The 27840-nt window shown below is 38.6% G+C and overlaps 1 protein-coding gene across 7 annotated transcripts in view; it reads right to left on the reverse strand.

The window, feature by feature from the left end:
* trps1 (trichorhinophalangeal syndrome I) overlaps positions 1 to 27840 on the reverse strand; it is a 369624-nt gene that overhangs the window by 16977 nt on the left and 324807 nt on the right. For all 7 annotated transcript variants that reach the window (XM_057827381.1, XM_057827379.1, XM_057827378.1 and 4 more), the window contains one exon: positions 838 to 960. In XM_057827381.1, the coding sequence (XP_057683364.1) occupies positions 838 to 960 (123 nt within the window). The remainder of the gene's footprint in view (positions 1 to 837; positions 961 to 27840) is intronic.

Raw genomic sequence — 27840 nt, forward strand, 5'->3', positions numbered from 1 at the left:
AAGAGGTGTCATTCAACTAGTTGTCAGTCAACATACCGTATTGACCCAAATATACGATGATGTTTTTTGCATTGAAATAACACTGAAAAAGTGGGAGTGGTCTTATATTCGCGGTCTAGACATTATACCCATTTACAACGCTAGATGGTACCAGATATCATTGAAGCGATGTTCTGTCATGACAGATCTCAGCTACTCTCAAGTTTAACCAGTTTGCATTATTTTATTGCAATGTTTTTCCGTAATCAGATTTGTTTCAAGACTACAGTTAGTTAGACTTCACTTTGATGGTTAATACAGCTCTTGCAATTTTGTTGTTTTATCACAATAGATTGGTTTATTTACATTTCAAAAACCAGAAGCCATTCGAATACGAATGTGATTGCACTTTAGTTTACATATTTAAATGTTCAGATATTAAGATTTGAATGAGGCAAAATAACATGCTTTTTCTCTCAAATTTATTGTTATAATCATTTGTTTCAGATGTACTGTAATTTCTGTATAAAAATTAATTTTGCGTTCAAAAAGTCTTTTTTCAAACTTGAGTCTTGAAAAAGAGGGTGTCGTCTTATAATCAGGGCCGTCTTATATTCGGGCCAATACGGTATCTGCTACGGTATAAGAAAAAAATTGCTCAAGTACTAAAGTACTTGCTTTAAAATTTACTTTACAAGTAAAAAGTAATTCTCTTGATGCAAAAATGTGAGCCATATTCAACGAAAGAACCAGAAAATTGCTCTTTGCATTCTCAAGTATTTTTGAAACTGACTACTGAAGTTCTAGCTCATCAAGATGAACAAGGTACTGTCGTCAATGTGACAAAAGTGCGCTTACCGAATGCAACTTTTGATAGAGGCCGCAGGCGTTGCAGACGTAGCCGCCGTTGGCGTTCTTTCTCCACAGCGACGTCTTGGTGGTCAAACAGTTGGCGCAAAAGACCCCACTGCCTCTTCGTCGCTGGAGGACAAATAAAAACAATATTGATGTCAAGAGGACCAACTTTGATACAAACAGATGAAGAAATGTAAAGCTAACATAAAAGTAGAAGAAGTTTTGAAATAAATTAACTTTATTGTATACAAGCGCAATGCTTCAAAAAGTGGCGGGGAAGGTGAACAGGCCAATCGCCGTGGCAACATGCTCCATCACAGTAATGAGCCAATCACAGCGTTTCTCCATCCCATTAAGTTTGCGGTCCCCCAGGTCGCCACCTTTACGATGGTGCAGCCTCATCCTTTCTCCTCCAGGACGCCAACAAATTCACTTGCTTTTATTTTCTTTTATGCCAGTCCATCAATCTGTACTCTCAATTTCATTTTATATTGACTTGTTTTTTTCTATATCTTTATATATTGAAACGCTAGAAAATAGAGGTACATTGGCCAATGAGTTTGAATTTGTCCGAGCTGGTAACACAATTAACTTTTGCATCAAATTAGTTTTCCCCTTTTACTCACTGACTATCTACTTCCGTCAATGGCAGTTAAAATTAATTGAATTTCAACTAAGTCGTTCCAGTTCTTGAAAAAACACCACCATTTTTGTTACATTTGGAAAAAAAAAAAAAAAATTAAAATATATCTAAACAAATGCATTGGTTTGATTAATCTCATAATTGCCACTCAGAACTAGAGTGGAATAACTATTTCTTATTATTTTGAAGGAGAGTGATTTAAATTTTTATGACTGCAGTAAAAATCAGAGGGATTTATATCTATGTGATTTATGTGACAAGGACTACTTCTTTCGGATACTCCTTTTTACAGAAATTGTGGCTTCTTAGATTTATTCCAAACGTCTGTCAAAACTATCAATATTTCATGAAAGATGATGAAAAATGCTCACTTTTAGTAACATTCAGATGCACTGACACACAAGCTCAAGTACTTTTTTACTTTCCCATCAATCATTGAACTTGGTAGGGCGTTTAGGGGAAGGTAAAATCTGGTGCCCATTTGGCATTTATCAATCTGGTTAACTGTACAGTGCATTGATGTAAGTAAACCTTGATTTGAGGGATACCACCATTAGAAAGACATGTAATTCTTAAAAGATAAATGTTAGCAGAAGTTATAATAATTTAATAGAGATGTGATGCCGATCGATTGGGTCCGATCACGTCATTTTCAAAATATCGGAATCGGCAAAAAAATATCGGCAATGCCTTTTTTAAATATATATACAGTATATTTTTTAATTAAATCATTTTCTAAATGTATTTAACGTTACAGACATAATATGTTACACTCATTCAGAGTCTTTAGTTTAGGCTTAAGGTACCGATAACGGCAGTAATGAATTTAAAAAAAAATGTATCACGTCAAATAATTAACGTAATTAATGCCTGCGTTGCACGTCTCACGCATTGTCGCGCTCAAGCTGTAACGGTGCCATTTTACCCATTTAGAGAGATAAAAGGCAGCGTAAAGTGAGTAGAGTGAATTTTGGCAGTCTTTGGAGCCTTTTTTAATAGGCTAAAGCCTTACAATCCCTCCACCTATGATTAGAAATATCATGGGAAGCAATGTGGGGAAGCAAGGTAGCAATTGATCTTTCTCTTAACACCTTATGTTATTTCCCAACGCAGAGAAGATATATCAATTGGTAGCAATACGCACAGTCATGGGTCCACTTCCCACAATATACAAAGTCACAAATCTTTCTATCCGTGGATCCCTCTCACAAAAAGAATGTTAATAATGTAAATGCCATCTTGAGGATTTATTGTCATAATAAACAAATACAGTACTTATGTACTGTATGTTGAATGTATATATTCGTCCGAGTTTTATTCATTTTTTTCTGAATGCATTGCCAAAATGTATATGATCGGGAAAAATTATCGGGAATGATTGGAATTGAATCGGGAGCAAAAAGAAAGCAATCTGATCGGGAAATATCGGGATCGGCAGATACTCAAACTAAAACAATTGGGATCGGATCGGGAGAAAAACAACATGATCGGAACAACCCTATAATTTAATATTAAAACCCTTCTTAATGTTTTCGTTCAATAGAATTTTTAGTGCTGCAACAATTAAACGATTAACTCGGGTAATTCGATTAGAAAAAAGGTTCATATGAAATTTTGCTGCCTCGAATATTCGTTTTATTAGAGTGGCGTTGTAATGGTTTGTTTTGAAAATGTATTTAGTTTGATTGATTTGGGAGGATACACTGCCTTCTATTGGCAACAGTGAATATGACATAACTCATTTAACATAGCTGAATCCACTTGCTCCCTGTTAAGACCAAAATAAGATTAGTTTTTCTTTGAGCTATTATATGTTTTTTAACGCAATAAATGTTAATGCGAATACTTGATTATTTGAACTAACTAAATAATTGCAGCTCTAAAAATTTGTAAAATTATATTAACTAGTAGGTCACCATTGTTGTTGATGACACAATGCACTCTGGGCGGTGACGTCACTGGGCGACGCTACCGTGCTTCCACAGTGTCAGTCTTTAGCTACATAAACATGTCGTGATTTTCGTCGGTTCTTCCCTTCCAATTTGAACCCGAGCGGAAAAATGATGAGCAGGACAGCACTGTCAGTGTTTCACAAAACGAGCAGCAAAAGCAATTAAATAAAGATCTCCAGCAGGACTCAAACCCGCATCTCCCTTGCGACAGATGAGCGCGCAGACCATAGGACTATACTTCCGCGTGATGTCAGAGTCATGATTTTTCTTATAAAGCAATCGCAACCCACATGCATTGTCTTTCTCTGTGCGGTAAAACCTGAAAGTGTTGCGTTCCGCGAATGCGGAAGCAAGCAGACAATAACATAGGGTTTGCGTAAAAGGGTTTATTGAACACACATAAAAAAAACATGCGACTGCGAAAACGGAGACACATAAAGGATCCGTGACAGTAGGTCGGGATCAATTAAAAAAATTAAAAATAAAAAAAAGAGGGAAAACCATAGTGAGAGGCGATCGGAATAACCAAGACAAAGATGCAACTCGCACCAGGGGGTCAAGAATGCAAACTGTCAAATGGCAGCAAGTCAATATCTCAGCAAGCCGCCTAGGATCGGCTTAAAGACACTGCTCATGAGCTGGAATTGGTTACGAGTACGACGTTGGGAACTCATCCCACAGTTCTGTAACAAGACAAACTGACCAGCAGCAGAATGTGACAAAACCATGCCAGTCGTCATACTAGCTTCGCTTGCTAGCTAGCACAGCTATTCTCCCAGTCCAGCCGAACCGCGTCATCACCCCACGCGTAAAACATGGTGCCATCTGCAGGTCAAAACATGTACTAAATATTATAGATTTTTAAATCAATGGCAATAATATATGTGTTTCTAATAACATATGTCAGTAAAAGAGAACAATTGTGGCTTATTAGAGCCTACAAGCCTAAATTCAAGGTTCCCTTCAACCGGTATTTATCTCATACAATACAGCTCCATAATGTCCTCCACACTAAAATTCCATCTTAGCGCTTGTCGACCGTCCACTGGGACCGCCTCTTTTCAAAGCCGTCATCTCCTGGCTTGATGTTCCTGACACAGCGGAGAGTTAATCGTACTTTTGGGGGTAGGTTTGGAGCAGTTTCTTGCAAAAACATTTTCACAACAGAGCCTTCACTTCACTCGGGGCCTATCTGGACTCTCCGTGCTGTTACAGATGGAGTCACGAGCAGATCTTCCAACAGGCATCTGTTTTCGAGGGGCCGCCAGCTACAAAGCAGACAGGTCCAGTGGGCACAGCACTGCCACACTTGCAGGCTTATTTTTTCTATTAACTTCATTTTTGGGGAGGGTTGGGATGGAGGAATGGTAAGGATGAAGTTGATCAAAAATGTATCTACATACCATATTTTTCGGACTATAAATCACACCTGAGTTAAAGACGCACTAGCCAAAAAATGCGCAACAAAGACGAAAAAAAGCAGTCGCACTGGAGTATAAGGTTCATTTTTTAAAATTTGATAAAATCCAACACCAAGAACAGACATGTCATCTTGAAAGGCAATTTAAAATAAAAATAGCTTAGTAAGTGTATGGTATGCTAACGTTACATGACGCGTAAACAACGAACTCCAAACTTTCTCTCTGCTGCTTGATTACAGTTATCGGCTGCATACGTCGCTATTTGCAGCTTGTAATCTGCAATTTGTAATTTTCTTTTCGGTGCCATTTTTTTTCAGCCCTTCTCAGTTGTTTTTATAAGTTACCGCCAATATTGAAACACAGTCCTTGAGCGCCCTCTTGCAGTTCAATGTGACAACAACATGTGAACTGATATAATAATGTGTTAATAATTTCACACTAGGAGTGGGAACCTCTTGGTACCTCACGATACGATACGATTTGCGATAAAAAGCTCACGATAATGATGATCGATACTTTGGTCAGGAAATCATTCTAGGATATTCTACAAACAACTAAAAACAGAAAAACAAGCTTCTGCTGTGAATTGGAGTTTATCACTAGTAGACGTCCAATCCATTTGAACTTGGCAGCTTCATTCGCTGCCATCCCTCCCACTTCAAATGGATTGAACGTCTATGGCCGTCAGTGGCAGCCAATGCCAGGCAATGATTAATTAAAGTATTTTGGGGCCATTTACCCGTTGATTTTCAGTTACTTCCAGTTGATTTGGGGGTATTTATGGGTCACTTCCTGTTTATTTTTAGTTAAAGAACAAGAAGTGACCTGGGAATCACCCAAATGAATAGGCAGTGACTCAAACTCAACAGAAAATGACCTGTACATGCCTTGAAAACCGGACAGAATGACCGCGAATGCTCTGGTTTGGAATGAACGAACGTTCCCCGTCTAAATGGATTGGGTGTCAAGCACCGTTAATGCAGCCTTAGAGTTAACAGACACGATTACGGTAGAAGATTTTGGTAGCAACTTGTTGGTTCCTTATTATTTTTATTTATTTATTTTTTTAGACATTGACACCTTTTTACACCGACATCTCGATTTTTGGCAGGAGCATATCGATAACCTTTTGGGATACAAAGTATCACGATATATCACCCTTTCGATATTTTGTCACACCCCTATTTCACACACAAGTCACTCCAGAGACACACCTCCTTAAAACTAGTTAAATTCCTCTTTTCAGTGTAAATCTACCAGAAATGAGTGAAATTGCCAGGGCTTCAAGCAAACTTTACTCAGATTTCTTGAAATACGAAAAATAGCTAGCTGAAAATAAGCTTATTTTAAGCAATAAATTAGTATAACAAAAATAGCTAGCTGAAAATAACCTTATTTTTTAGTAATAAATTTGTATATCTTTAATAAAAATTAAAAAAAAAAAAAATTTAAAAAAAGCTTGTTTGTCAGAAATTGTTTTAATTCAAGAATAGATAATGTTCAAAACATTATTTGAAAGCATTTTTTTCTTGATTTTGGTGATAAATTACCAACTTTTAGATGTATGGGCTTAATAAGAACAAATATTAATATTTATTTAAAATTAGTGGAATAATCTGTCACATTTATCTGTTTACTAGTCTTTAACATTCAAAACAAGATGGAAAAAATTATTTGATGACATTTCAGAAAAATAATCTGATTAAGACATTATAAATTTGCAGGGTAAAAGTCGCACCCCTGGCCAAAATATGAAAAAATATCCGATTTATAGTCCAAAAAACATACGGTTGCGCATTCACATTATAAGTCAAATTCTCTTAGACTGCTGTTTTGGAAGAAGAATCGTCCACAATTATTTGTTTAGTGCTACTACTGTTTTGCCACACTGTTTTAAGGATGGGACATAAATACTTTTTCCAAGATTAAAAGAGATTTAAACCACTTCCCTTCGCTCTATTTTTAAGACTCCGCCGACAAAATATCAGACAGTTCAAATATTTGCAAGCTAAGATGTTTATTGACTCTGGAAAGCCTCCGTCCAATGTGGGGATGATTAAACACCCGCTTCCAAACATGTTGTATGGAATAAACAGCACATGGCTAATATTGGGATTCTTTATGGTAGATGTGTTGCCTTCTGACACGGGACCGTGCTCACATCCAAATCCTCTTCCTGGCAACGCATTGGTTGCACACCATACGGTCACCACATGTAGCAAGACAGAGCCAGGTGATTGATTGATGTACACTTCCTCTGTGAGTCTGTGAGAGAAAGTGTAGAAGTGTGTCTGTGTGTGGCTGTGTAGAGCCCAACAATGCGTCTGTCATCAGAATTTAGCTTCTCTCAGGGCAAGCCAAATTACTCGCATATGGCCACGCAGCTGCCCCCCCTCCTTATGCGACAATGGATGGGACACACACAGACATTCTTGGTCTTGAGTGGAATCAGAAAAGATCCCAAAAGGCAGTGAATGATCATGTTTCAGTGCCCTTGATGGATTAATGGATTGGACATCCATGGCGGCCAACAAGATTTGATGAGGAGGTTGAAAAGGCACAGAGTGCAGTAAACTCTGTGTCAAAAGGGCAGATAAAAGGATATTTATTTGGTCAGTGATATTTATATCTTTTTCGAGCACTGGCAGCTTTATGGCCACACAGAATGTATAACATGGACAACATACAGTGTATCACAAAAGTGTGTACATCCCTCGCATTTCTGCAGATATTTAAGTACCCTACTTTCTGGACTATGAAGGCGCACCTGACTATAAGCCGCCACCCACCAAATTTGACACAAAAAAGGCATTTGTTCATAGATAAACTGCACTGGCCTATAATCTGCAGCTGTGCTCACTGTATTATGGGATATTTACATCAAAAAATATTAACCGGAAACACTTTTTTTGACAGCAGCATCATAACACTGTCATAAAACCAAATGAATCATTATGAAGCTTTGGACCAATTGGCTGCAAAGCTTCATTAATTCAAGAAGCGTCTTTTTGCCATCACTTCCCGCATGGGGGAGACAGTGAACCTCTGCTGCCACCTGCTGTCAACAGTGTTGTCATCCAACATGCCTCCTAGCATGCATTGCAGCTCTACAGATGTAAATAACATTCAAAATTCATGTTCTGTGCTAATAATTTCTTCAGTTACTGTTCCAGTTGTTTCATTATTTGCTAGTTAGCTACTTTATTTGACTGTGGCGCTATAAGACTGTCATAAGACCATCATAATTATGACATGACACTGCCATGAGCATTAATGAATGCTTATGAGAGATGTCAAATTATCTCACTTTTGACTGCATGTAAAAGATCCGAGCTGGACATAGAGTTGGTGATATAATTTGCCGGATGACATTTAGTGACATCTGTCATAAGCATTCATTGATGCTCATAATAGTGTCATGTCATAATTATGGCTGTCTTCTGGCAGTCTTATGACGCCGTTGTCAAATAAAGTGTTAGCTATTAACCCAAATAAATCAACATATAAGCCGCACTGAACTATAAGCCGCAGGATTCAAAATGAGGGAAAAAAGTAGCGGCCTATAGTCCGAAAATTACGGTATATCTTTTCATGGGAGAACACTGACAAAATGACACTCTGACACAATGAAAAGTAGTCTGTGTGCAGCTTATATAAGAGTTTTATTTATTTTCCCCTCATAATAACTCAAAAAATAGTCGTTAATATCTAAACCCCTGGCAACAAAAGTGACTACACCCCTTAGAAACTACATACATCCCTAAATGTCCAAATTGAGTACTGCTTGTCATTTTACCTCAAAAATGTCATGTGACTTGTTACAGGAGTGCTGACAGGATTGCTGCAGAGATTAAAGAGGTGGGGGGTCAGCCTGTTAGTGCTCAGACCATACGCCGCACTCTACATCAAATTGGTGTGCATGGCTGTCACCCCAGGAGGAAGCCTCTTCTGAAGACGGTACACAAGAAAGCCCGCCCATCTCATCAGACCATAGGACCTGGTTCCAGTAATCCATGTACTTTGTTGAGATGTCTTCAGCAAACTGTTTGCGGGCTTTCTTGTGTACCGTCTTGAGAAGAGGCTTCCTCCTGGGGTGACAGCCACGCACACCAATTTGATGTAGAGTGTGGCAATTTGGACATTTGGGGATGTACGTAGTTTGTATGGGGTGTACTCACTTTTGTGACCAGGGGTTTAGATATTAATGGCTATATTTTGAGTTATTTTGATGGGAAAATAAATTAAGTTTTATATAAGCTGCACACAGACTACTTTTCATTGTGTCAAAGTGTCATTTTGTCAGTGTTGTCCCATGAAAAGATATACTTAAATATCTGTAGAAATGCGAGGGGTGTACTCACTTTCGTGATACACTGTATGTTGGGAGTTTCTATGCTGGCTCATCACATGAACACAATAAAACTGGATTTGTAGGGAAATTGTATGAATTAGGGCTGGGTAGGGATGGGAATTGATACGATTTTTACGATTCAGATTCCATTATCGATGTTGCTTAACGATTCGATTCTCTTATCGATTCTAATTTGGGGAAAAAGCAGAACAAACGTTTTGAGTGGCATCGAGTTTGTTTAATCAGAAGTCACAACCTTACAAACTCACAACGAGGTCAAGAGAGGCCCAAAGCCTCAATGTTAACTGTGGCAATAAGTGGCAAATACACAAGAATATGTAACATTTTACTGAAACATTTTTCTAATAGAAATTAAAAATATTGGTATATTTTGGCACATAGGTTGTTGTTCTGCCTTTGGCAATATGTGTTAAAGCAGGGGTCCCCAAACTTTTTCCTGTGAGGGCCACATAACTTTTACCTTCTCTGATGAGGGGCCAGGGTCAGTTTGTAACAGAAAAGTTGTGACGATTTGCAGGAATGCCTAAATGTAAAAATGTATTGTTTTTCAGAAAGCCACAATCAAATAACCCTTTCTGGATTCTTCATGGAACAAAAGTAAATAAAATAATAATAATAATATAATATAATATAATATGATAATACTTTTATTTAAACAGATAATAACTAAATAACCCTCACAGAAAAAAGCTAGGAAATAAATAACACTGTTGGAAATAAATAAATAAATAAATAAATAAATAAATAAATAAATAAATAGTTCAGGGGGCCAGACCAAATGTGGAGGCGGGCCGTAGTTTGGGGATATTACACTTTAACAGTTAAAGTGTATTATTTACCATTATATTGAAATGCATGCCTTTTCGTTTTTATAGTGCTTTCACGCTCAAGTGGGGGCGCCCTTGCGCTTCCTCACGCGAAGAAGAACGCGCTCACGTGAAGAAGAGCACGCTTACACGCGAAGATGTGCCGCATCCAAGCGAGTGACCGAGTTAGTGAGAGAGGGAAACACTGCTACGAGCCTACGTTCTTTTTTAATGTTTGTAAACTATCTAGAGGCAACGCCTGTATGTATCATCTTTTGTGTTGTTGTTGTGTGTTTCCACTCGCGATCGGACACTTAAATCCATTTGTGCAGTGGTTTGAACGATGTGCTAATGCTAGGGAACGCATGCTAACTGTTTGTGTTATTATTGTATTAGCACCTAATCATTGCTGATTTACGTTTATGCGAACCTGTTTGTTATTGGGGACGAAAATTGATTTGTTTCTTTTCTATTTTTAGTTTCAGTCTTCAAGTGATGGTTGAATAAAGTCAGCAAATTATACAAACGTCTTCTGCATCGTCATTTGTGAGTTTAGCTAGCTCTACAGCCAGGTAGGGCCTTAGCGTCTTGGTGAGGACAGTACAGTCGTATTCCCTCCCGATGCAATTATCTCCACCTTGCAATGACTGCAAGTTACTTTGTTGCAATTTTTCCTCGTGAAGTGAATACACACTTTCGAGCGTTTGGACATACGTGCTGTCATTGTTATGTTTACGGCTGCAATGCTCGTGCTAAACCATCGTAGCCTTTCATTTTCACCCTCTTTCCTGGTGAAGTGTAGCCAAACTTTGGAGCGAGTGGTTCTTGGCGCCATGCTAGTTTGATGCGTCTGGACAACAAGACACGTCACGATGCAATACACGTCTTTAGGAATCGTTAAAGGGATTGTCAACGCTTTTTCATTGTCATGTCGAGGCCTCGAAACACTAGGAACCGGTTCGGAATTGGAACCGGATTTTGATTCCCATCCCTAGGGCTGGGCGATATGGCTTTAAGTACTTACGTATCATGGTAAATTGAGCAGATTTACCTCGATAACGATAAATGAAGATAAATTCGCCTAAGCAGACTGTTATATAATTTGAAAATCTGAATCAGTGCAAGAAATACTAATTAACAATATCTCGTTGATTTATTTACCAGCTTTCAATTCAACAAGTTGAAAGGAATAGTATCTTTTCTCGTATTTACTGTTTGACTGTTTGTATTACTGTAACACACCCAATATAAAATAAATAGCAAGCAGAATATATTTGATATTATGAACAGTTGGACTTAGAATGATAAAAACTTGCAGCGCCAAGACAACGGGCAGATAATGACAGAAAGATACAAGACGCCTTCTGACCACGGAAGCCCAATGCGGGCTTCATGCAGCTGAATGAGCAAGATTGACGCTGACAACCAAGTGATAGGCAAGACATCTACAAGCCCATGTCTGCACCACCAAATCCCGCCATCAGTTCGTCAGGACAGTCCAGAACAAATGGTGGGACATCTTGTCTTGCCACAAGGAACATCTGATACGGAGGAACCCGCGACCGAGAAGTCAACACTCATCACTCACGTGGCGCTTATATGTCAAAATCCTCAACTCTCAACACTAATTATTGTCATTTTTCTTGGGAATCTTTTGTTGACTTGTGATATGGTGACCCTGGATTGAGTTTGCCTCCTCGCATGGGTCTCCCTGTGCTTCATTATTGCTGCCGACTTGGAATAAATTGTCAACTTGTGTTTCGAAGGCTTTTTACAGCTTTAAAAACTGAGCCAGTACAAGGGGTTAAGACTAAAGTGAACGCGCAGAGTTTGGCCTTTTGGCCTGGTTGTCGGAATTCGGCCGGCTCGGGTCATTGGAATTTCACTTGCGTGGTTCCAGTGGTTCGGCTGGCGTGATTCCGGCAATCTGGCTGAAAGGTCTGATTCCTTCAATATTTTACACTTGTACATCCATGGCTGCTTTCTTAAAGGGGAATGAGCATAGCCGAACAACACATAGTCAAAGCGGGCTGAAAAGACTTAATTTTTTAGTTTCATTAAAAAAACGAATTTACAGACATGGTCAAAACTACGTCGGTCATCGAGAACCATCTTGGTAACGGTAAATTTTTGATAAACCGCTCGGCTATAGTATGAATAGGGATATTCATGAGTTTGAGATTACTTTTTATCATTATTTTCCTTTATCTCCACAAAGTCACAGAAAATAATGCCTCTTCACTGCAAAACATCATTCACTAACTCCTGACTATAGTTCTGTTAGAGGAAAAAAATGTTGTTTTTTTTCTACATAAAAATAGGTAATAACCCAGTATTTTTCTCTACAGAAAAGAGATCGGGCGCCCAGCAGTCTACAATAGATTAAAAAAAAGCTTTTCTTGCAAAATGAAATTACATTTGATTCATTTAAAGAGAAAGTCAAACCTTCTCAAGAGCTTACACACAAACCACTTGCTTTAAATCAGCGATTATTTAATCAACCCAGAAAACTACGAGCTGAATGAATTAACTCAATTCCGTAACAGCAAGCCCGGTATCACATACGCTGAATCCGTGTCTTTACTGTATTGTGCGTGGCGTTAGCTGTTTGCCAACAAGACACTAATTTACAGGCATATAGGAACCATCTGACCCTTGAAAATACATGCTACCAAGTAGGAGTGGGAACCTCTTGGTACCTCACGATACGATACGATTTGTGATACAAAGCTCACGATCACGATATGGCGATACAACGGTTATCGATGCATTGATCAGGAAATCATTCTAGGATTTTCTACAAACAACTAATAATCAGAAAAAAAAAGTTTCTGCTGTGAATTGGAATGAGTTTATCACTAGTAGACGTCCAATCCATTTGAACTGGGAGGGTGGCAGCGAATGAACGAATGTTCATTCGCTGCCATCCGTCCCACTTCAAACGGATTGAACGTCTATGGCTGTCAGTGGCAGCCAAAGCCAGGCAATGAGGTACCCTAATTTTCGCACTATAAGGCGCACCTGACTATAAGCCGCAGCCCACCAAATTTGGCACGAAAACGGCATTTGTTCATAGATAAGCTGCACTGGACTATAGGCCGCAGCTGTCCTCACTGTATCATGGGATATTTACACCAAACGATATTAACCGGTAAAACTATTTGACAGCGGCATCATACGACTATCAAAAGACCAAATGAAGCACCATGAAGCTTTGAACCAATTTGCTGCAAAGCTTTATTGCTTCAAGAAGCTTCATTTGGCCATCACTGCTCCCTTGGGGAGACGGTCAACCTCTGCTGCCATCTGCCGTCAACACTGTTGTCATCCAACATGCCTCTTAGCATGCATTGCAGCGCTACAGATGTAAATAACAATCAAAAATCATGTTCTGTGCTAAATATTTCTTCAGTTACTGTTCCAGTTGTTTCATCAATTGCTAGTTATGGTATTTGCTGACACTTTATTTGACAGTGGTGCCATAAGACTGTCATTACACAATCATAATTATGACATGTCTCTGTCCTGAGCATTCATGAATGCTTATAACAGATGTCATTAAGTGTTATCTGGCAAATGATCTCACTTTTGAATGGATGCAAAAGATCCAAGACTGACAAAAATTTAGTTAGTGACATAATTTGCCGGATAATATTTAATGACATCCGTCACAAGCATTCAGTAATGCCCATGATTGTGTCATGTCATAATTATGACAGCCTTATGACAGTCTTATTACACCACTATCAAATTAAGTGTTACCCATGACATAAGCATTCAGTAATATCCATGATAGTGTCATGTCATAATTTTGATGATCTTAAGACAGTCTTATGACACCGCTGCCAAATAAAGTGTTACCTAAAAAAATCAACAAATAAGCCAGACTGGACTATAAACCACAGGTATCAAAATGAAGGAAAAAAGTAGCGGCTTATAGTCCGAAAATTACAGTAATTTTGGGCCATTTAAGGTCATTTACCTGTTCATTTTCAGTTAATTCCTGTAGATTTTGGGGTATTTTATGGGTCACTTCCTGTTTATTTTGAGTTACAGAACAGGACGAGACCTGGGAATCACCCAAATGAATGGGCAGTGACTCAAACTCAAAAGGAAATAATCTGTAAATGCCCTGAAAATCGGACCGAAAGACTGTGAATGCTCTGGTTTTGAATGAATGAACGTTCCCAGTCTAAATGGATTGGGGGTTGAGCCCCGTCAATGGCAGCCTTAGAGTTAACTGAGACACTATTATGGTGGAAGATTTTGGTAGCAACACCAGCTCTTGCTCGAACGAAAATGAGCTCAGTCTGATAAGCCACAGTCGCCCATTGTATTCATTCAGGGCATATTGGAAAACAAAGGAACATAACATTCCATATTTGGGCATATTGTGATACAGTCTACAATTAGAAGGCTATGGGAAGGCACACTCAAACAGGTTAATATAACAGTGATGCTCTATGCGACAATGTTCTCATGCAAGCAAAAGCATGTAAACAAAAGCATACAAAATATGATGTATAATGGCTGTGTTTTAATCATGAATAAAATTCTCTCACAGTGTTTAACGAACTTAAGGGGGATCTTACTGTACTTCTACCGCTGGCTTCGGCAGGACCTAGTGTTGTTCGCAGAAGTTGCATTGAGTCACCTCTAATGATAAATTGCCAAGCGAGGAGTTTAAAAACTGGAGGAAACGCAGACGAGATAAGCGACCACAACAAATACCATACATATATATTATACGGTGAGAGCTGCTGCTGATGATATCAAAAAAAGAGTTTAACAGCTCAGGTCTCGCATTTGGAGAAATTGACACGGATCAACAGTCGCAAGGCGATAAATTCTTCTGACCGCTTATCAGTTCACATAACATTATTAGTGTGGCATAGAGAAAAAAAAAAAAAAGACAAAGCTGCTACGCCAAAATAAATTTGAACATCATCTAACTCAGACCTCCAGTCCATGGCATAATTATGTCGCAAATTTTTTTAGCTTCTTGTTGGCTCAAAGATACACTCATGAAAACAGTCCATTGTGTAATCCTGACAGATAACCTACTTGGTAACAAGACCTCGGTACTCTATGCAAATCTGCCAGAGAACGCGTCACTCGTGTCTGGATATATGCCCAACGGGATTAGAACTGTGCCTGAATTCTGCATTAATGTCAGGGTAATATATTCCGTGGCATTAATGCAAGTGTCAAAAAGAGCCATATACGGCCATGGTGAGGGACCGCTCTTATACTGACAGTGTAACAGGCGATTCACAGATGATTGCATGATGCCAAAAGTTGGAGCAAGTTTGTAGCAAATTTGGCGAGTCCTACCATAATACAGTACTGGTAATCTCTTAGGGCACTTTCACATTAAACCAAGAGGAGGTCAATTTTAGTGACACTAGTGGACAAAAGCTGTAGTGTTTTGCCTTAACACTGGAAGTCACAAGTTTTTTGGGGCTACACTGAAATACCAGAAAGGAGTCAAATGACCCTGATACCAAACTGACTATTTGGCTTCGTCAAACAATAGAGCACTCAAAGAAGCAATCAAGCAGGTCGCCCCCCCTTACAAACTCTTGTGGAGTCACTGCCTAGATGTGAAGGGGGTGGGGGGTTTCACTCTGGATAGCTGCAATTAGCATCTGGAATATAAGAGAGACGGGTGGACTTCTTCCAGTTCAAACACCCTTCCCCCCCATCAGCCAAGGCACCCCTTCCCTGCAAACACTCAAGATTGGAGCAATCCAAACCTTTGGTTTTGCGAGTGTTAATGGGAATGACTAATGAGGACCATAGTGCTCACAAAAGATATGCTAATTGGGGTCAAATGATCCTTCTCTGCTTACAAAAGTGATTTGAATCAATTGATCCCTCCTTGGTAGTTCAAGTGTTAAAGAAGGCTGCATTTCCCGTGAAAAGCAGCGCACCCCCACACAGTGTCCTAAAATAACCAATCAATCAGAAATTAATCGCCCGGACGCTTGCAGATGGATTAAACAACGTTTCAGTTTCCAGCGGCTGTGTGAAGGATGAATAGTAATATGGTAATGAATCTAGTTGTAGCTAAACAATAGCATATGATGGTTATCAACATCACGTTAGGGGGCGGGGGTTATCACGCCAGCGAATGAAAGTCGGGCCAATGTTTATTCTGTATATCCTGGTAGCCTGTCTTTTTTCCTCCTCAGACAAAACTTTTTGTCTCTTTTGTTGCTCTGCCATCTTTGCAGAATTTGCGCGAAAGCGTTCGCATCGATGTCCGTCTTAATAATGAACGGGCGAAATGGGCAGGTGAAGCATGCCGTAAAGCAGTCAGCACATTTGTAGTTTTTTTTGTGTGTGGCAGGGTTCCTGCCACCTCAAAGTTAATTAGTGCCGGTGAAAGCGATACAGACCCCTTCAAGATATAAAAGAGGAGTCATTCAACTAGTTGTCAGTCGACAAATGCTATGAAAAGGTTACCTAGTGTTGCTTTAAAGCGGACCGAGACCTACGATTTTTTGATGGCGTTTGTTTGTTTGGTCCTAGAGTTCGAATGGGCGTTCACATTTACAAAACGAAGCAGACTAAGAAAATTTAAACCAAACAGTGCTAGTATGAAAGCGCCTTTGTATTGAACTCCCCAACAAATGGACTGATGTTATTCATTGAACCTTCTGTCAAAATTCTGGCCAAAAAAATAGCAAAAAGTAACCATTAAAAGGACTAACATTTTTTTGTTCATAACTCTATTTATAAATGTATGCAGCTGTATCAGGGATTATCACAGTCTTTACAATAAAACATCCTAAATTTGCTTTCAGTGCCCATTAAACGGCATTTAGCACAGCAACAAACTTGTAAACAAGCAAGTGGAGCTTAAAAAGAGTTTGTTTGTTTTTTTATATTGAACACGCTCGGTGTTTGTCCCTGTGCACCTTGCGCTCCATTACACATAAGCAAGCTTATAGTAACAGACCACACGAGCAGGCTTTGGACTGGCAGCGCAAGCCCTATCACTGCAGCACATTCAGCCACCCCCCACATTCACTTCCCTTCTCTCTTTGGAGCTTAAGAGTAAATCTCATTGCAGGACAATAAAGGCTGTGTGGCGATATACGTAAGAGGTTTTCAAAAGCGAGGCACCGGGCAGTTGACGAGGAGGCCACCACCGGGCGATTTCCACATTAGAGCGAGGGAAGTCTTTAATGAGGTTTCAAAAGAGCACGTCAGCAAACGCACTTGATTTTTTTCCCCTCCTTTTTGTTGGACGGCGGCCAGTGGGAGCAGTGTAAACCTGAGCACTGACACGATAACCTCGGGGGGAATCTGCATGTGACATTTAACTAATGTTTTGCTTAAGTGACTTTGTTTTACTTTTTCAAATGGGCATAAATGCCAGCATATGGATTTTCGAACAGATACTACAAGGTTTTCACTTGTATTCAGTAGCCACTCTGGGCTAAAAACATCAACTTTGATGATGTTTATCAGTTGTTCATGAACAGCAGAGAAATTCTAATTGAACTATTGGTGAATTCATGAGTCAAAGACCTGTTGCAAGAGAAACATGCAGGGCTGCAGCTATCAAATATTCTAGTAATTGAGTATTCGACTGAAAATTCTATCGATTAATCGAGTAATCGGATAAAAGATTTTTTTTAGGTAGAGAGCAATTATAAATATACATGAGAAAACAAGACATTTCATCTAATACTGAACCATTTTCAGTCAATCAATGTCTTTATTTTCGATGTAAATTGTTGAAACTAGGGCTGCAGCTATCATTTGTTTTAGTAGTCGAATCATCGATGAACTAGTTAGTTTGAATAATCGAGTAATCGAATAAGGAACATGGAAAATTAAAATACCTGAGCTGAGCCTCAAACGGTATATAAAATTAAAATATATAAGGATCTATGTACAAAAAAAAAGAAGTATGGCTAACTTATATAGCAAATGTCCGCTAGCTTAAATGCTATAAAACGCTAAGGTTTTTTTTTTTTTTTTTTTTTTACAATGCTCTTAACAAATGGTTCAGACCATATACCAATAATCTAAATTATGAATGCACGAGAAAAAAAATTAGCTCAAGCAAAAACTTGCTTATGTTGGTCTAAACATGGAGCAGCTGGATTCAGGCATGTGAAATGAGGCAGACTAGAGGGCAGTGTATTCATCCAAATCAATACAACTAAATGCAAATCCTTTCAAAATAAACCATTACAACGGCACTTTAATTCAACGAATGCCCGAAGCAGCAAAATTTAATTAAAATCTTTTTTTCTGATCGAAAACTCGAGTTAATCGATTAATCGTTGCAGCACTAGAAACATGACTTTGATACATTATTAGATTTCACGTCAAATTGGACAGGCATCATGACAAACGTCATATCATGTGTAGATCTAAAACGATTACTCGAATAATTTGAGTAACTCAATTTTAAAAATTGATCGATGAATTTTCTCTGCCTCGAGGAATCGTTTAATTTTGACAGCTATAAGCATGACGTTTTGCCCTTGACTACTTTTGATGCGGCACAACGCGCTGACGTCACGTACGTACAGGAAGAAGACAAGAGGCGGCGGATATATTTGATTTCAATCATGCATGAATATAGAGGTAACAATGAAGAAGCTGAAAGCGTAGAAAAAGGCACCAAGAAAAAAAAGCAGAAAATGTCAAAGGTTTGGGAGCTTTTCAAGCTAGACACCAAGGAGCAAACCATTTCATGAATTCACTGTAAGACAGCGCTTGCATAACACTACAACAAGTCTTAAATGCTGCAGCGCCACCAAAGGCACCCCATTTACTCCAAGAGCGGAGGAGCAATACTAGGGACAAGGTAGAATTAGGTTAAAGTAGCGTTAATAAATAAGACTGATGTTACTGTACCTTGCTAACATAACGTTAGCTGGAGCCCTAATCATGTGCATCCCAGATGTAAGAATCTGGAATTTTTCTTATATGTAATAATGGAGAAAAATAAAGGTTATATTATTTCAAACAAGTGGAAAATGTTTGCCAATGCCAGTACTAGGGATGGGCATTGAGCATCGATGGAATCCGTGACTTACACTCCAGTTCTCCCGGAACCAGTAGAATTTTTTTGTTTCAATGCCCTGATCGCCGGCCAAAAAAATAGCTGTCGAACACCACAAAGAAGAAGCCACATAGAGACTAGCTCCGTTATGAGCAAATCTTATGAAGTGGTTAATTTAGCTTAGCCACTTGTTGCTTTTTGCTTCGCTTCACATAAATGACAACAAAGTAAAAAAATAAACACACCGAAATGATATCAGACTCTCTTTGTTTCACTTTGTTTTATCAAGGGTCTAGAGGTGCACGATAATTTTCGGTCCGATAATAGGAATTATGACGTCATCCCAATAAATCGGATAACATTATTAATAGGCCCGAAAATATATAATAGTTTTTGGCATGTGTTGGTGGATTGGGATATGTATGCGTTTGTTTCCACTCCTGTTTTGCCAGTATGCAAAGTTTTGTCACTGTTCTAGAGGCCGTATTTTTCCATCACTGAGTGATAAACTATACTATGGCAATTAGTAAATGCTTGCATTTCACAGTGTTATGTTTACAAGTTCTTGAGAGGTGTTTTGCTTATCAATAGGCTTCCTGTCCAATAATTGCCAGGTTAAAAAAGTTGTTTCATGGACCAAGACCACAAAAGTCTCCTCTCCTGTTGCACCGTTTTATCTGATGACAAAGCACAAAACCTGTTGGGTTTATGTTTGTTTTAGTTCAGTGCGTATTGTTTAGAAGAACACCTCGTCAATGTTATTGACTGATTGATTTTGATTGACTCAAATTATATTTATTTGAAAAAATAAATATGGGCACTTTATTTGAAGTCAAAACTGTTCTTGTCTTTGTTTTGTTCATTATAATAATGTTCATGTCATCATGAAAATTCTGGTTAGGTCAAAGGCAAATCTATACTGAATCCACCACTGGTATTTTTTTAACCTACAGGTGTTCAAAAAATAAGATGAATATACATTTAGAAATTCGATATACATTATCGGTTATCAATATCGGGTTTTAAAAAATGGATATCGTGCACCCCTAGTAGCATCTGTACACCTCAAGCATTCTTTTCCAACTAAAGAAATAAGTTCTTTTTCCCTGCTGCTTCCAGTAAGTCACCACTAGAGGAAGTCAAGCGCACATAGCAAAACAAAAGAAAAACTGTCGAGTCCGGAGTTACAATAGTGACATCTTGTGGACGGATGAACAATATATCACTTTAGAAATAAATCTAACTTAAAAAGTAGTCAATTTAAGATTATGGGACAGAACACTCCCCGCCTGACATCTCAGCGCTTAACTAACCTGTAGAAATACCACCTAAAACAAACAAGCAGCATAAGACACTCTAAAACATAGGCAAAAGAATATGTGTTAATGTTTTCTCCATAAACATCTTTGTGAAAGTGCACTACAGTGGAAAGAAACTTCCTCATATTCAATTTCAAAGACTTATATTTATATATATCCAAGTTAAAAATAGTTCTGTGAGAAATTCATAGCAAAGTAACTGTCAATGATACCGATGCTGATGACAATAAACAACAACAAACAACAACAAAGTTAATTGAAAGTTCGTAAAATTTTAGAAATAATCGAGAACTTAAGAAATTAATATAAAACTATGCATTTTTTTTTACCCTGCCTATTAAAAGAATTGGAATCATTTGAATCGTTTGGAACCGGATTCGAAACGTGGAATCTGAACCGGAACCGTTCCAATTCAAACCATACCCAACCCTAGCCAGTACCTCCTAGCCAATCCAGTGCATGTATCTCAGATTGCCTGTCCTTTATTACGTCAATAACGCTCATTATCGCATGAACCTGTGCTGGGAAAGTCAGAAAATGGCTGTGCTTGTACATGGTGTCATTTTCGTGTTTAAACAGCATTTAGTCCAATTCTTTCACATGACGCTGACTGCTATTTACGTTGATAGACATTCAACCCATTTTGGCAGTTGAAATATATTTGGTTTACTTGGTTTTCGACTAAGTTTCTGCACAATTCTCATGTTAAATCTCAGCGTGTGGTTCAGAACATATTACTCACCGTCTATGCTAACCCCACCCTCCCTGAACAAAATGGTGTCTGGAGAACAGTGACCCACTTCAAACTGTCCAGATTGGTGAGAAATGTACAACGCATATTTCATGCTGGGAAGAAGGAAGGCCCCTCTAGGTTGACCAGAACATGCTTACTTTATCCAGGACAGTCCAACCTTAACCCCTTCTCACATTAGAAGCGCCCAAAGGAAAGATAGCGAGAAGGGAACAACATGAGCTGCAGAGCAGGAAGTTATTCCATGTACACCCTTAATACCTGAGGCCTGATCCACTGGCATTAAACAACTAATTAACTGTCTGGTCTCTTGTTTATCTGAGAATGGACGAATGAGTCGATTCCCACACTGCAGAACCCCACGTGACCTGACTCGGTCCAGGGAAGGCCTTTTCTACATGTCGGTAGTAGGAGACCGTCCATGGCAATTATTCACAGAATTTAAAAAATGTATCCCTTGCTGTGTTGCCTGAGCATTCATGAAAAATCGCCTGTGATGTCAGGAATAAAGTCGTCAAAGAATAAAACAAACTGACCTGACAGGCCGACTAACACTGCTGTGAATACCGGCATGTATTAAGATCACCGCAGCCTGACGCTAACATCTGCAACGCTAATTGTTTGACACCGCGGCGCGTTAAACAAGGTGCGCGCAGGCTGCCCGTCGTACGTCTTCATTTCCAAATGTCCTTGGACAAGCAAAGATTTGCCTAATTGCGCTGCCAACCAGGAATGAGAAGCAAATGGGAAAAGGGGGGACGGTTATTAAATAAAAATGATTGAGAAGAAGAGAAGTCGGAGACAACGGGAATGAAGGAGGGACGCGACCAAAAGCGTGTAATGGATGGCACTTTAGAGTATTAAACCTCGAAATGACCTCGCGTACTTGCCGCCTCACCAAATGACTATCCCTCCAATTAGTGCTACGACCAAGATTGAGGAGGTGCAAAAAGGAGGAGGACAGGAAGGTGGTGATGCACACTATCAAAACACAGTACTGACAATTATGTTCAGGTTAAAAACTAAGAAATTTGCTTACAGTGAAGTTGAGAGAAAAGTTAGAAAACATGGAAATCTCAGGCATGAGAATGGCTCAGAGGTTAAAAAGGTGAGAAGGGAGTGGAGGAAATATGTTCCGGTACACTGTACAACTAGGGCTGTCCCAAACGACTAATTTTCTCCCAATTAGTTGACTAATCTAGTATATACAGTGGGGCAAATAAGTATTTAGTCAACCACTAATTGTGCAAGTTCTCCCACTTGAAAATATTAGAGAGGACTGTAATTGTCAACATGGGTAAACCTCAACCGTGAGAGACAAAATGTGAAAAAAATAAAACAGAAAATCACATTGTTTTATTTTTAAAGAATTTATTTGCAAATCATGGTGGAAAATAAGTATTTGGTCAATACCAAAATTTCATCTCAATACTTTGTTATGTACTCTTTGTTGGCAATAACGGAAGCCAAACGTTTTCTGTAAATCTTCACAAGCTTTTCACACACTTTTGCTGGTATTTTGGCCCATTCATCCATGCAGATCTCCTTTTGAGCAGTGATGTTTTCGGGCTGTTGTTGGGCAACACAGACTTTCAACTACCGCCACAGATTTTCTATGGGGTTGTGATCTGGAGACTGGCTAGGCCACTCCAGGACCTTGAAATGCTTCTTACGAAGCTACTCCATTGTTGCCCTGGCTGTGTGTTTGGGATCATTGTCATGCTGAAAGACCCAGCCACGTCTCATCTTCAATGCCGTTCCTGATGGAAGGAGATTTTTACTCAAAATCTCTCGATACATAGCCCTATTTATTCTTTCCTTTACACAGATCAGTCGTCCTGGTCCCTTTGCAGAAAAACAGCTCCAAAGGATGATGTTTCCACCCCCATGCTTCACAGTGGGTATGGTGTTCTTCGGATGCAATTCAGTATTCTTTCTCCTCCAAACACGAGAACCTGTGTTTCTACCAAAAAGTTCTATTTTGGTTTCATCTGACCATAACACATTCTCCCAGTCCTCTTCTGGATCATCCAAATGCTTTCTAGCGAACAGCAGACGGGCTTGGACGTGTACTGGCTTCAGCAAGGGGACACGTCTGGCAGTGCAGGATTTGAATCCCTGGTGGTGCATTGTGTTACTGATAGTAGGCGTTGTTACTGTGGTCCAAGCTCTCTGTAGGTCATTCACTAGGTCCCCCCTTGTGGTTCTGGGATTTTCGCTCACCGTTCTTGTTATCATTTTGACGCCACGGGGTGAGATCTTGCATGGAGCCCCAGATCGAGGGAGATTATCTGGTCTAGTATGTCTTCCATTTTCTATAATTGCTCCCACAGTTGATTTCTTTACACCAAGCGTTTTACCTATTGCAGATTCAGTCTTTCTAGCCTGGTGCAGGTCTACAATTTTGTCTCTGGTGTCCTTCGACAGCTCTTTGGTCTTGGCCATAGTGGAGTTTGGAGTGTGACTGACTGAGTTGTGGACAGGTGTCTTTTATACCGATAATGAGTTAAAACAGGTGCCATTAATACAGGTAACGAGTGGAGACTCGTTAGACCTCGTTAGAAAAAGTTAGACCTTTTTGACAGCCAGAAATCTTGCGTGTTTGTTGGTGATCATACTTATTTTCCGCCCTAGTTTGGAAATAAATTCTTTAAAAATCAAACAATGTGATTTTCTGTTTTTTTTTTCTTTTTCCACATTCTGTCTCTCATGGTTGAGGTTTACCCATGTTGACAATTAAAGGCCTCTCTAATCTTTTTAAGTAGGAGAACTTGCACAATTGGTGGCTGACCAAATACTTATTTGCCCCACTGTATTATCGTCCAGAAGACTAAGACTAAGACAAACATTAAAAGAGCTGCCAGAAACAACACTCATAGTAAATAACATTGAACGTGTTCATGTAGAAGTTTTACTTTTTGAAATTAATTTGACATTCGGATCCATAAATCCCTTCAAAAAGCACGCTAGTTGCAATTTGTTGTCTGTGGTAAAGCAGCCTTTACTACCTCAAGTAGGAAAAATCTAAAGGTTATGCAGTGTAATGGTACATTTATAGTGCCTACCTATCACGGTCCAATGGTGAATTGTGTATTTTCCGACAGTGCTGCGACACTGTGAGTGCGGGTGTGATCGTGCCACGGGTCACACTTGCGCGAAATGAGCAACAGTGAGTGGGCAAGAAGGTCAAGGTGAATAATAAGCCGAAGAAGACGCAGTAAAAGTGCAGGGAGAGCACACACAGCGACACCAAAGCAAAGTGTGATGCCAGAAGCATCTTTGCAAAGCCATTCTTAACTTGCGTGTTTTTAAACAGACGACACTCCAGAACATGCGTACATCTGATATATTTTTAATTTAAAAAACTGGGGTGAGCGCCGGAAACAGGGAACACTGCAGGGCTACGGGGCCCACTAAGTAGTTCACTAATATCAATGTACTCTATCAAATTGAAGCCAAAAGGACACATGATAAGGATAGCTAGCTCATTAAGGCTAACTACTTCAAGTCCTGACGAAACAAATGGAAAGCAAATACTCTGAGCTGTATCATGAGAGAACGTGTTTTTCCCCCTCACTTTGCTTGAAAAGAAAAAGCAGTTACATTATGATTTTGACTAAGCCGCATTTGCCAACGATCACAGTTTTCACAATCTTTCTAATACCATAACAGTTTGTTGAAACAAAGGATCAGGTATATTTGTTTTTCTAGGAAATTAGCAAGAATAGCTTATTTTATGGTAAGGCAAATATTTGATGTTAAAATGCATTACAGATAAAGGGATTTGACTATTTCAGCTGAATTTCATCTGATAATACAGTATCATAATATTTCAACATTCATTAGCCAAGGGTAATAGCACTTAATCAAAACAAAAACATTGATCTAATTTAGTGAGCGTATCTAGCGCAAATGCTCAAAATGTATTGGTAATTCAAAGTACAGCATTCATTGACTCAATAACCAAATATATTTCTATTTTTGAGACTTTTGATGAATGTCTGTTCATCATGTGGTTAGCGCAAGAAAATAAAGATTTGATACCAAAATATAAATGATGGTTTTTACTAGGGCTTTCAAACGATTAAAATTTTTAATCGAGTTAATTACAGCTTAAAAATTAATTAATCGTAATTAATCGCAATTCAAACCATCTATAAAATATGCCATATTTTTCTGTAAATTATTGTTGGAATGGAAAGATAAGACAAGACGGATATATACATTCAACATACGGTACATAAGGACTGTATTTGTTTATTATAACAATAAATCAACAAGATGGCATTAACATTATTAACATTCTGTTAAAACGATCCATGGATAGGGGGACTTAAAGTTCTTAAAAGAAAAATGTTAGTACAAGTTATAGAAATTTTATATAAAAACCCCTCTTAATGTTTTTGTTTCAATAAAATTTGTAAAATTTTCAATCAAAAAATAAACTAGTAGCCCGCCATTGTTGATGTCAATAATTACTTACACAATGCTCATGGGTGCTGAAACCTATAAAATCAGTCGCACCCAAGCGCCAGCAGAGGGCGGCAAAACTCCATAAAACAACAAGTGAGCGTTTCACTGTACTGTCATTTAAATCTGAGCGGGGCATCTGCGTTAATTGCGTCAAATATTTTAACGTGATTAATTTTAAAAAATTAATTAACGCCCGTTAACGCGATAATTTTGACAGCCCTAGTTTTTACAGTTCTATGATCAATGGCCAAAGATCTTTATGCTGTCACAAAGACTGATATTACTGAAATTCATAGACGGAGTTTGACTTTTGGGGCGGGGGGGCACAACATGTTGATGAACCCGAAAAAGTTTCAGCAATAAAATTAACTTCCAAGAATAATTACAATAATAAGTTGAAAAAAGGCGTTTTTTTTTTTGTTTCCCATCCTTTTTCAGGGGAATTTTATATCAGGCTGCTTAGGGATAGCCATACTTTTCGCCAAGATCATCACCCATTGAATAAGGTACGACCGCCGGTGTTAACAGGTGTTCTGTCAAATTTTGCACCCCATCAGAAACTTTGTCAAAAATGGCTGTGAATACAGTGGTTACAAAGTAAACACTACAAACTTTCTTTAAATAAAGGAATATTTACTTACGTTTGATCATGGACGGACAAGTAGAAAAGTTCTTCTCAGACACATTCTACCATGTTAGTGACACACAACAACAGCACGCCGCTCTCTGTTTACGTCTTCGCCGCGTAGTTAAGCATTAATTTACGCCATATTCGTGTGGAACATGTATGTTTACGATGTTACTTGTTTATTTAACACCTATGGATAACATTGAGAATCCAATTGAATGTAAAAGAGGGCTTATTCACTGCCACAACAGCTTTGGGATCAAAATACTATAAGGATGCAAAATTTGTTGTACAATTAGCGTCTTTAGTGGGGCAAATTGAAACTCCGCTCACCATTTTGGCGATGCTCTCTGGCTTTTCACGGTCCACATTTTCAATTATTCGTTCTAGCTGTTTTTGCTTTGAAAGCTTAGGTTTGAAAAAATTACGTATACCAATCTTGCCACTTCGCACTTCAGGTGGTTTTGGCTAAGCAAAACAAATGATCGTCTAAGGTGCTAGCTGTCTTACTTTGTGGGTTTCTTGAATAAGACAACTTACTGAAAGGGTTGACGTTTTTTACTGACAGATTTTTAGTTACAGAACAGAAGAGAGGCATCATCAACATTAACTGTCCACTGGCAGGCTTTTTATCAGCTGTCTCGATTTCGCAGGGTAACTCTGACTTCCGTGTGCTGTGACGAGCAGCAATAATTTTGACCTATTAATTTTTTTTTTGTTCATTTAATTCATTTTTGTTGTTTGTTTTATTGCTTTACAACTTTTATAGACAATATTTTACCGGAAAATTCTTGATCTTAAAAACATAAAAGTCAATTACATGCAATGACACTTCTCGGCCCCGTAAAATCCGCTTATGCTGAAATTGCATTGCGTATAATCAGTTCCGCTTATTGTAACTTTTTAGACATCTTTGCATCTATTATCTAAGGTCGTTTGCAATTCGTTTGGTAAAGAAACTCGAATGTACTCGCTTCTTTACTGCAGTCCAATCAATGAGTATACCTTTTTCTACTTGAAAAGAACCTAATTTATTAAAACAAGTTAAAACCATCGTCAATTCACTCGCTTGAATCGAAAATCTATCTAGTGCTGCAACGATTAATCTATTATCCCGAGTAATTTGATTAGAAAAATCTTAAAATCAAATTTTGCTGCTTAAAGAATTCATTTAATTAGAATAGTGTTGTTATGATTTGTTATGAAAGTGTTACATTTAGTTTTATTGATTTGAATGGATAAACTGCCCTTTAGTGGCAACAGTGACTATGACGTAACTCGTCTAACACGGCAGAATCCAGCTGCTCCCTGTTAAGACAAACAAAAGGTAAGTTTTTGTTGGAGCTAATATGCTTGTTCATGCATTTGTCATTTAGTTTAGAGGTATATTTAGCAGTTTGATGTGGGAATATGTGTTTGAACGATTTGTTAAGAGCATTGTAATTAAAAAAAAAAAAAAAAAAAATTAAGTTAGCATTTTATATCATTTAGGCTAGCAGACTTTTGCCGTGCAAGTTAGCCAATTGTTCTTTTGTCGTACAGTGAGGCCTTGTCTTGTGTAAGAAATTAGCCCATATTTTTGCTAGTGAATCACATTTGATCTGTAAATT

This window comes from Corythoichthys intestinalis, chromosome 22, assembly GCF_030265065.1.
Source record: "Corythoichthys intestinalis isolate RoL2023-P3 chromosome 22, ASM3026506v1, whole genome shotgun sequence".
NCBI lineage: Eukaryota > Metazoa > Chordata > Actinopteri > Syngnathiformes > Syngnathidae > Corythoichthys > Corythoichthys intestinalis.